Source organism: Sturnira hondurensis, unplaced genomic scaffold (assembly GCF_014824575.4).
Source record: "Sturnira hondurensis isolate 20B ecotype Veracruz unplaced genomic scaffold, ASM1482457v3 Scaffold0006496, whole genome shotgun sequence".
Taxonomy (NCBI): domain Eukaryota; kingdom Metazoa; phylum Chordata; class Mammalia; order Chiroptera; family Phyllostomidae; genus Sturnira; species Sturnira hondurensis.
Window position 1 is genome coordinate 18,877,852 of NW_028079127.1, and position 12,186 is coordinate 18,890,037.

At 39.9% G+C, this 12,186-nt stretch overlaps 1 protein-coding gene across 6 annotated transcripts in view; it reads right to left on the minus strand.

Moving 5' to 3' along the window:
* Window positions 1-12,186, minus strand: part of DOCK3 (dedicator of cytokinesis 3) — a 301,329-nt gene that overhangs the window by 161,883 nt on the left and 127,260 nt on the right. For all 6 annotated transcript variants that reach the window (XM_037049608.1, XM_037049606.1, XM_037049605.1 and 3 more), the window contains exon 6: window positions 4,624-4,772. In XM_037049608.1, the coding sequence (XP_036905503.1) occupies window positions 4,624-4,772 (149 nt within the window). The remainder of the gene's footprint in view (window positions 1-4,623; window positions 4,773-12,186) is intronic.

Consider the following 12,186-nt stretch of genomic DNA (forward strand, 5'->3'; position numbering starts at 1 on the left):
ACTGCTAGACAAATTCTTTTAAAATTCCCTTGGAAAAGATATAACAGACTTATCCTTTGTATAGGAGTCTTGAACAGACAGTTAATTTGAACACAACTTTGTTTTATGCCCTTCCTATATTTTGGATCCTAAAAACGTAAGAGCACAATTTTATAAGTGCTTATCCCTACCTGATATGGTTTTAATAATTTTTACTTTTAAAATCAGTCTACACATTGACTAGGTCAACAAATGTACAACACATAAATTTAATGGCCAAATATTCAAACTTTTTACCAAATAAATAATAATTATTAAACTCAAGAAAGAAAGTAAAAATCGTTATTATGTAGATGAGGAAAGCTCAGCATCTGAATTCTAAATAAAAGTATAAGGTGCCCGTTTAGTTTCTATCCTTGAAAGTTCTCACTCAAATCAGATATGTATTATGCAACATACAGCATCCACAGTAGGAGTACAGAAGAAAGACCAAATAACCCATGGAGTTGAAACACTGGCAATAGTTTGCCTGGGCTTAAGACTCACAATGAAAAATAATCCAAGCAATAGGGCCTACAAACCAAAGGATTGAGGTTCAATTCCCAGTCAGGGCACATGCCTAGGTTGCAGGCCACTTCCCAGCAGGGGCCAGTTCACAGCAGGGGCCAGTTCCCAGCAGGGGACGCACAAGAAGCAACCATACATGATATTTCTCTCTCTCCTTCCCTTTCCTTCTGAAGATAAATAAATTTTAAAATTCTGAAAAAAAGTCTGAGCAATAGTAAGGTCCTGCATAAAGTGCATGGGCTTTGGGGTCAGTCCCAGGTACAAACACTCGCTCCACTACTCATGATATAACACTGGAGAAAGTGCTTCTGAACCTCAGTTTCCTCCTTAGATAAAAGAGAGTTCTTCTCTTAAAAGAGTATCACAGCATTTCACTATAACATGCATGCAAGTTAGACCAGCACTTCACACAGTGATATAGGTAGATGTGCTCAGTAAACTATTAACAGCTGTCATCAACAGCTTCTGATATAGGTTCTGAAAAGGTAGAGCTATAAAGTCTATGTAAGAGCTTATAGATAATTAATATTTAATTACATCAATTAAAATACAAAAATACATTCAGCAAGCATTAATTATGCATGCAACACATGCCAACCTCTGCTAAGCATCAATATTTTGTGGCATTTATAAAAGTGTGATGGGACAACAATTGAGGAACTATTAGGGCCTAAATGAAACAATGGACCCAGTTATCAAGTGCTCGGCTGCTGTGCGGAACAGTCTCCTTTATATAACCTAATCGTGTGGAATGACATCATTTTTGCAGTATTCCACCTCTTCTTTCCAAGTAAAAAGGAAATTTCGAAAAAGAATTAGTTCAAGCGAGAACCAGAGAGAAGAGTCCTATTGGTTTGGGGAGCAGTATGTCTTTTTCCTTTAATAATGATAGACCTACAAAGCTCTCATTTAAGTTTTTAAGTGACTAATTTTTCCATGGGGGTGGGAGGAGGAAATGGAAAGGAGTCGGAGGGGAAACAAGAAGTGCAAGGGAGAAAGATGGGAAGGAGATACGGAGAAGTGGGAGAGGGAGAAATGGGAGAGGGAGAAGGAAAAGTGAAGAAGGGCATGGAACTATGTTCCTGGTTTTAGTTTTTTCATTTGTTTATTAGAGTGCACATATAAATACTCCGCCCCAGCCCCCAAGACACAGTCTTTTGAGAAAAAGATATTCACGAAAGTGGAATTACTCTGTAATTTACCAACAGGTATTTATAATGGTATTAGCCTTTTTCAAACAATTTAAAGTTTGTTTCCAAACTATCGTCTTCAAGTTTTTAGATTTGATGGCAAAATCTGGTATTTTTCCAAGTTTTATTATGAAGAGGTAATGATAAATCTAAAATAATTCTCTTCTTCTTTCACTGGTATATATAGTTGCAGTTAAACTGTAACAGTGAGTTATATACAACTGTTAGTGTTATCAGTTCTAGTGTTAACAATTTGCTTGGCTTGTGGTAATGTTATGTTTGTAATTACTACTGTTACTGATTTTTAAAATAAATGCACTGATACCATTTTATAACACAGTACTGTTTGGGGCTGAGGGGACAGGACCAGTAACTATGCTATGAGTTGGCATACTGTATTTTGCTAAGATCTGTATTGTCCAAAGTGAGAGTTGGAGAATAATGCTGTATGATCTACGGTACACCTAAATCCATGTCGTATCATACAAGGGGTCAGTGGTGTGTGCCAAGCAACTCTATGTAACAGTCAAGAAAAGATGTAATGTAAACAAACAAGGATATCACAGTGTCACTTCAAAAGGTCACGAACAACCAATTTAGAGTTGTACCCTTTCCTTTTCTTTTTAAAAAAATATTTTTTATTTATTTATTTTTACAGAGAGGGGAAGGGAAGGAGAAAGAGTGGAAGAGAAACATCAATGTGTGGTTGCCTCTCATATGTCCCCTCCTGGGGACCTGGCCTGCAACCCAGGCATGTGCCCTGACTGGGAATCAAACCAGCAACCCTTTGCTTCACAGGCCCGTGCTCAATCTACTTGGCTACACTAGCCAGGGCCCTTTTTGTTTTCTAATGATGAACAAACAGTTTGGCTCTGAGCTCAGCCCACTGTTTATTACATTCTGGGTTTCCTCTTCCCTCATTTATTCTTCAACTTTTTTAAGAACACATTCTCAAGTCCCTTATTAAGAAAGGGGCTATGAAAGATAATTCCTGCATCACTGAATATTTCATACTTTACTAGACAACTTGGTTGTTTATACAATTCTGTCTGGCAAATCATCTCCCAATCATTATATTCTAGTGTCCAGTGTTACTGGTAAAACTTTTGAGGCCAATGTGATTCTTATTCCCAAAACCTGTTTTGCTCTCTGAAAACCCTTTAGGATATTCTCATCGTCCTGAGGCACTGAAATATTTTCATGTGCCTTGCTGGGGTTTTCCCCATTCATATTGACTCTTTGGTGGGACCTTTCAACCCTAGGACTCTTGGGTTGGCTCTGAAAAATTTTCTTCTATTATTTCTTTAGAATTTCTTCTTTTTTTAATCCTCACCTGAGGACACGCTCATTGGCCTTACTGAGAGGGGAAGTGATGGAGAAACATCAATGGGCTGCCTCTTGTACATGCCCCAACTGGTGACTGAATCTGCCACCCAGGCATGTGCTCTTACCAGGAATTGAACCCATAACCTTTCAGTTTCTGGAACAACACTGCAACCCACTGAGACATACTGGCCGGAGCTAGAATTTCTACTTTATTTACTTTTTTTCCTGGAAATTATAATGCCTGATGTGGGACTCACTGGCTTGAACATCTGTATTACTCTTCTTTCTTCAATTATTTCCCATCTTTTAATTTTCCTAGTAACAACATAAAATTACCTTCCTGTTCTATTCCTAAATGTTTCATTTTGGAAATCACATTCTCCATTCCTTTTTCACAGCATTTTATCCTATACAATGGATCTTCTTGATTCTCTTTGAGGATACTGAGATTTTTTTAAAAAGTTCTTTACTAATCTCTAATTCTCTCTGGTGCCAGATTATTTCATTTGGGACACAGTATTTTGTTTATCCAGTTTCTGTCTCTTCCCTACAGAAGGATTTCTTCAAATATTTGATAATACTCGATTGTCCATCCAGATTTGAAAGGTATTAGAAGTACGGGGAGGGTTCTGTACACAGGTGGGTAACCAGCAAGTTTCTCTTTCTGGTAAGTGGAAGGGATCTGGTCTGGTGTAATACACTTTGAAACCCTTAAATGCCACAACATAGAAGACTAATAAGGTCCCAGTTCATGTTTCTCCAGTTCCACCCCCGAGGCTGATCTTCGTATTTGTTAGTCTGACGCCTGGCTGCCATGCTGCTGGTGGATTATTCCTTTTACATACTTTTAAGCCATCCCATTGTTTAGAGCTCAAAGGCACACTCGCACCCTCCATGATTCTGGGAGCTAAAAGGGAGTAGCTCCTTCACTAGCTAAAGTTTCCCCCATCTCTACTGGGCTTCCTCTGTCACTAATCCTCTAACTAGTTTCCAATTTCTAGAAATGGGTTCATATATCTCATTTATTGCTGGTCCTCTTCCCATCATCTTTTTATTATAACTTGCTTTTAATCTTTTTTCCCCACTGCTCAAATCAGCTTTTTTAAACTGTTCTTCTCTTCAAGTAGAGCTGTCTCCACTTTCACCCCACCAGACTCCCCGCCCCACCCTCGAACCTACCCCCTTTGGCTTTGTCCACGCGTCCTTTATACATGCTCCTGGACGGCCTTTCCCCTATTTTCCCCACCATTATCCCTCTTCCCCCTCCCCTCTGATTACTGTCAGTTTGTTATTTATTTCATATTTTCTCAATAGATAATGTCTAATTTGATTTCCCAGAAGTGAAAATGGAGGCTGAGAAAGTTCGATGAGTAGAACCAGCGAGTGTCCTTTGCTAAACTAAAAGAAACAACTATAGTACTCACAGTACAAATAATCAAAGCTTGGTAGAAAATATAACAGTGACTTTAAATCACTGAAGAGAAGCTTTGCTCAAGTACGAACTCCATGAGGAATCATTGTAAATGAAACTGAAAGGTGCCCAGATGACCGCCGTACTTACTCGTTCCCCCAGTCCAGGCGCACGGTGATGTGCCGCTTAACCTCTCGCACCTGATCCTGAGTCAGGTGACCAGACAGTAGCTGCCTTCGAAGGTCAATAAGTTCATTCATCACATGGCGTAGTTTGTAGAAAAGATCTACTTTGTGTTTCTAAAAGGGCATTTTTGGTGTTGGGTGAAATAAAAAAGGGAATGTGGAAAAGGAATGAAAAAAGAAAGAGAAATAGTTAAACGATGGAAAGTGTTCATTTCTCTAAATCTCTAAAAAAGGCAATGTAAAGAGAAGTTTAGCTAAGAATCTTAAAGTCCTTCGTTTGTACTATCTAAAAGCCTCTACACAGTGACATCCGACAACTAGTATAATTGATCAGGATCGTGCACAGAACTGTTTATCTCTACTCCACTCTGGACTAATTTCCCAGTAAATCAAAGCTACTAAACTTAATCAGAATAGAAAGTTACACAGCAGCCTAGATCTGTCTTCTTTGACAGAAGTCACTCTGTCTGTGACAACTAAGATGCCAACCGTGCGACAACACCTCTGGTTTCCCCAGGGGAGCACTCAAGCTGGGGGAGGGGGGCAAGAATCACCTGCCCTATTTTAAAGGTACTAAGGTTTCAAAGCTCAGGTCTCTGGAGTGGCATTCACTTCAGGTTTCCAGGCCTCATCTTGCTTTAATTAGCTTTTGTAAACAGTTATGTGTCCCTAGTGCCATCGTTTTCTACTCTTTTTAGTTTAATAAAAAGTGTGACCTTTATAAGAGTTAAGTGGGAACCTTTTAATGAACTTAATGATGTCAGAGTGGCTATACTCACAACTAAAAAATTTAAGTGCCATGACATACTCGAGCAAAACGACATACTCAAGAATATAGATTTTAAAACCAAATTCCTATTTGCTCACAAGTTAAATTTTGATTTTAGAATTTTTAGGTTTCTGTTTGCATTATGGAGAAGCATAATTTTAGAAGCATAATTTTAGGTAATGAAGATTCTTGGAATGTAACTTACCTAAAAAGAATGTTTTTAAACACAGATCAACCTATACTAGTGATTTTCAACCAATGTGCTACAGCACACTGGTGTGCCACAAAAATTTTCAAAATGTGTACTACCTGACTAGTCAGAGGCACTGACATCTTTTTCCTTAAGATTGGCAAATTTAAAAAAAGACAACCACCAATACAATGGCCATCTGTGTGCCATGAGATGAAAGAGGTTGAAAATTGCTGACCTGTACTATAGTGTTAGTAAAGCCTCTATCTGAGATTTCCTTTAAAAGGAGCCTTGCCAAAATAAGCTTGATTTAAGTGGCTATAAATAAAATTAATTATAAAGCAAATTGAAAACCAGTAGAATCAGCTAATGTTTTTAGGTGGCAGTGAGCTTCTGACCGAAATGTTCAAAACATCATATGACTGAGAAGTCACCTAATGGAGCATTAGACTTTTAAACTTCCATCTTAGAGAAAAATTATTTTTAACTACAAGACCTTGGGAATAATGCACTCTATCTGTCCCTTCTTTAGTTGATGGACATATGAAGAAAAGTCAAGCACCTTGATAAGACACAATGCTGGCAAAAGAGCAGAATTTACAGAGTCTTGCCAGCTCACAAAGCAAGAACACCTAAGCAAACTGCACTGTCTGGCAAATTCAGATCTTGTAGACAAGTGGTAAAGGCAATGTGGTTTTGATAAAACACGGCTACCTGTCTAAATTTAAAATAGAAAGTTAGAATTATTATTTTCCTTTCAAAACACACACAGTGATCCACTGCATATTTACATGAGCGTTTACTCATTTGCCCCATTAACAAATACTCATGGAGCACAAGCTGAATGTGATCACTTTATTGTGGTCACTACTCCCGTGATGTTTTCATTCTACAGAGCAGAGACAAACAAAAAGAAAAGAAATAGATGGTGGTAGTGACAAGTCCTAAGAAAAAAAATTAAAGCAGAAAAGGGACAGTGAGTACCCAAGGGTGGGTTGCTGGGGCGTGGGAGAAAGTACTGCTTCAGGTAAGGTGGCCAGGGAAAGGCTTCTTTGGGAGCTGAACTCTGAGTAGAAATATGGGTGAAATAAGGAGACAGCATCTGAGAAAACGGGAAGTTTTAGAGGCATAAAAAACAGCAAGAGCAAAGGCTATGATGTGAAAGTGGACGTGGCAGGTCCATGGAGAACAGAGGGATCAGAGCACAGGGAGCAAAGTGAACAAGGGCAACACGCACAGTGAACACAGGCAATAAAGACCAGCTGGGTAGGCCTTCGGACACTATCTCTGGCTGTCAATCCAAGCAAGATGGGGAGCCACTAGGAATTTGCAGCAGAAGAGTGATATGACATGACTTAGGTCTTGAAAACAACACTCTGAGCGCTCTGTTGAGAGTAAGTCATGAAAAAGCAAAGAGAAAAGCAGAGATTCTAGTCAGAAGGCTATTTATTTCAATAATCACAGAATGCTGTTTCACTAGATGAAGGTAAGAATGGTGGTGATAAATATTTTAGGGCTTAGAAGACATGGTGGATAATCTGCTGATGGTTTAGAGGTGAAAAATGAAGTCAAAGATCACTCTTTCAGACTTCTGGTATAGATGGTGGCATAGGTAAACATGGCTCACCTCCTTGCATGACCACATCAAAATGACAACTGAACTATACAACAATCATCACATCGGAAATTGAGTTGAGACTTCCAGCCAAGACGGAGGCGTAGGTGGAAACACTGTGCCTCCTCCCACAACCAAATTTAAGGACTACAAAGATTTAGAAACAAAAATACAACCAGAACAGACAGAAAATTGAACTGTACAAAAGTCTGACAACTAACGATTCATACAGACTGATTAAGAGGGGCGAAGTTGGCGGCCAGAGGAGAGGGGTCACAGCAGTAAAAAGTGGTGGTTGGCAGACCCCAGGCATGAGGAGGAAACAAGCAAACACAGTGAGGTGCCCAAGGTGGCTGGCTGACCGCAGACACATACTCATGCGCAGTAAATTAGGCAAAAAATGGGCAGTGAGACAGACCCCACAACCCAGGGCCCCAGTGCCAGGAAATAAAGCCTAAAAGCACCAATTGAAAAAATTTGGAGGGGGTGAGGTGCTGGGAGACTCCCAGCCTCACAGAAGAGTTCTTTGGAGAGACCCACAAGGTCCTACAACGTACACAAGCCAACCCACCCGGGAACCAGCACCAGAAGGGCACAATTTGATTGTGGGAAGTGGCAGAGGGGACTGAAATCAGAGAAAGAGAGGAGCAAGCGCCATTATTCCGTCTGACCCCACCCCCACATACAGCGTCACAACACAGTGAGTGGGTTTTCCCACCCTGGTGAGCACCTAAGGCTCCACCCCTCACTACATAACAGGTGCAATCGGGCCAAAACAAAATGGCTCAAAAGAAAGAACAGATCAAAGCCCCAGAACCAATACATCTAAGCAACCAAGAGATAACCAACCTATCAGACGCACAGTTCAAAACACTGGTGATGAGGATGCTCACAGAACTGGTTGATTTTGGCCGCAAATTAGATGAAAAAGTGAAGGCTACACTAAGTGAAATGAAGGAAAATGCACAGGGAACCAACAGTGATGGAAAGGAAACTGGGACTCAAATCAATGGAGCAGACCAGAAGGAAGAAAGAAATAACCAAACAGAAAAGAATGAAGAAACAAGAATTCAACAAATGAAGAGAGGCTTAGGAACCTCCAGGACATTTTTAAACTTTCCAACATCTGAATTATAGGGACACCAGAAGGGGAAGAGGAAGAGCAACCAGTAGAAACGTTATTTGAACAAATAATAAAGGAGAAATTCCCCAATCTGGCAAAGGAAATAGACTTTCAGGAAGTCCAGGAAGCTCTGAGAGTCCCAAAGAAAGTGGACCCAAGGAGGAACACACCAAGGCATATCATAATTACATTAGCCAAGATTAAAATGAAGGAGAGAATCCTAGAAGCAGCAAGAGAGATAAGGGGACAGTCACCTACAAAGGAGTTCCCATCAGACTGTCAGCGGATTTCTCAAAAGAGACTTTACAGGCAAGAAGGGGCTGGAAAGAAGTATTCCAAGTCATGAAAGGCAAGGACCTACATCCAAGACTGCTCTAATCAGCAAAGCTTTCATTTAGAATGGAAGGGCAGATAAAGTGCTTCTCAGATAAGGTCAAGTTAAAGAAGTTCATCATCACCAAGCCCTTATTATATGAAATGTTAAAGGAACTTATCTAAGAAAAAGATAAAAAATACGAACAGTGAAAGGACAGCAAACTCACAGTTATTAACAACCACACCTAAAACAAAAGCAAACTAAGAGGACAGCTAGATCAGGAGCAGAACCATAGAAATGAAGATCACAAGGAGGGATAGCAACAGGGGAGTGGGAGGAGGACAAGGGGGGGGGAGAAGGTACAGAGAATAAGTAGCATAGACAGTAGGTAAAAAATAGATGGGGGAGGACAAGAACGGTATGGAAGTGTAGAAGCTAAAGAACTTGTGACACATGGACATGAACTAAAGGGGGAATGGGGCAGGGGGTGTGCAGGGTGGAGGGGAATGAAGGAGAGGAAATGGGATGACTGTAATGGCATAATCAATAAAATATATTTAAAAAAAGAAAACAGGGTTTTAAGGAAGACTTTGTCAAATGCATTGAGAGGTTAAATAAAATACAGACTGAGAACTGATCACTGGATCTGGCATTAAAATGGCCATCACTGACCTGTGCAAGGGCAATTTTGATGGAATGAAGTGAGTTCACAAGAGAACAGAAAATGGGTGAACCTAAAGGGTATTACGCTAAGTGAAATAAATCAGACAAATGTATGATATCACTTGTACGTGAAATTTAAAAAGAAAACAAATAAACAAAGAACAAAAATAGACTCATAAAAACAGAGATCAAGTTGATGGTTACCAGAAAGCGGGGCAGGGTGAGAGGATGGCTGAAAAAGAAGGAAAATGTAGTTTAAAATATTGTGATAATCTCATGGTAATAGATGGTTACTACGTGGTGTGATTATCATATCGTAAGGTCTATCAATGTCAAATCACTATATTTTATCCTTGAAACTAATATAATATAATAATGTATATCAACTTTATTTAAATTAAAAAACAAAAAGAAGAAATGAAGACAGAGTGCAGACAATTCTTTCGTATAATTTTTAGTATTTAGAAGCAAAGAAATAAGGTAGCAGAAAAGGTCTGTTTGATCAAGGAACAGAATTTGGGCTGTTTGTACACTGAAGTGAATAAACCTAGTAGAGAGAAAAAATTTGATGACGCAGGTGTTAAACCCTTGAGCAGTCTAAGAGAGGTTGGGTTCCAGAAAAGGGAAGGTTTTGCTTAGGGTGGGTACTCTAATGCCATGAGTAGCTGGGAGATTTGGTGGAGAATTGTATTTTTCCTCTAGTTGCTTTAGTCTCAAGGAAATACAAAGCAAGGCCATCAGCTGACTGTGAGTGGGGTGAGAGCGGGTGGTAGAGGTTTGAGAATAGAAAAAATGTAAAAAAAAAAGTTCCACAGAGAGTGTGGTAACACAAATCAGCAAAGGAAAGGTAGTTCAACTGCCAGCTGGTTTTGAAATTTGTGAACATTAATTAAAAGCTTGTGCTTTTTTTAAAGCCAAGTACATGTGACCTCTGAACAACATGGGTTTGAACTAGGCAAGTACACTTACACATAAATTTGTTTCAATAAACATCTATACTGTTTTCAGTCCATGCTTGGCAGTCTATAGATGCAGAGGGCCAACTGTGCACATTAATCTACTTTGAGCATCCATGAGAAGTCCTGGAACCAACAACCCCTGAGGATACTGAGGAACAACTAAATTTGGGGGGAGTCAAAAGTTGTACACAGCCCTGGCTGGTGTGGCTCAGGGGACTAAGTACTAGTCTGCAAACCAACAGGTCACAGGTTTGATTCCCAGTCAGGGCACATGCCTGAGTTGCAGGCCAGGTTCCCAGCTGGTGTTGTGTGAGAGGCAACTGATCAATGTATCCCTCACACAACAATGTTTCTCCCCTCTCTTTCTCCCCCTCTTCCTCTCTCCCTAAAAATAAATAAAATCTTTTAAAAAAATGTTATACACAGATTTTTCGACTGTGCTGGGCATTTTCAAGAGTCAACTGTATAATGTATATTGATACAGAAATATCAACTGTATAATGTATACTGACACAGAAATATACATTATATATGTACATATGGATACATATACACTATATGTACAGGCACATAGACACAATATTTATGCAACATATATGCACATACACATATATAATATATATGAAAGAATATACTAATATAGTCTTTTAAGGTATTATACAGTTACTTTTTTAATCCTCGCCCAAAGATATATGAGGTCTATCCAGAAGGTATCCAGCAATGTAATATGAAAAATAGAGACATTTATTGAAGACACAAGATAAAAGAAACACTGTACACAGGACAATGACACCTCAGTCTCCTTCAAAGTAGGCACCTTGGGACGTCACACAGTTTTCCCAATTGCCATCAGCTGCCCCCTTGCATTTTCCTGAATCTCTTCAACAGTCTGAAATCTTTTCCCTTTCAAAGGTGATTTTAGTTTTGGGAAAAGTCAGAAGTTGCAGGGCACCAACTCTGGGCTGTAGAGGGTGCTGAGTCACCTGGGTGCTTTGATGTTTCACCCTGCATGAGACCTGACATATAAGGGAGAGCATAGTCCTGTGAAGCTGTCAATCATCAGCTGCCCACAGTTGCAGCCTTCTGGTCATCCGAATAGTTTCCATGGGGAAACGTTCGAGCTTAATGCAAAATCTGATGCAGATTCCTTGTTCTACTCATTCAGTCATTTTGAATGCAATGGCCACACAATACACACCCTCACTCAGTGGCATCAACCATCCCCACTGAGTAGTACAGTGAAGTCATCATTGTTCACACATGCACACTCCAATCCACTCTCCTTGGCTGCCAGGTTACACTGATGTCATACAAACTGTTCTCATTATATTAATAATGACTGGAGTTTTTCTGGACAGAATTTATATTTATTGATTTTTGAGAGAGCAAAGGAGAGGAAGAGAGAAACATCTACGTGGAAGAGAAACATTGATCAGTTGCCTCCCATATACATCCCAACTGCAGAGTAAACCTGCAAACTTTTGGTGCACGGATAGATAATGCTCCAACCAACTAAGCCATCAGGCTGAGGATACATTTTTGTTTTTGTTTTTGTTTAATCAAGAATTTCTAACAGATGGTATTTTCCAAAGATGACTGTGGTATCTCTCATCCCAAGTACTCTTCTGCAAAAATGTGAGCTCGACACTCCTCTGGTAGAAGATGAGTCTATTTCTCATACCCTTGAATCCAGGCAGGCCCTGAGACTGCTCTGACCAATCAAACACGACAGCAGTGAGTGAGGCTAATTAAGGTTCCAGGCGCAGCCCTCAACTAGTCTGATAGTTTTCGCTTCTTGCCTCTTGGAATACATGTTCTTGGGAGGCTTCCTCTCAGAATCCAGCTGCCGTTCTGTGAAAAGCCCAGGTTATAAGGAGAGACCATAAGGCAACA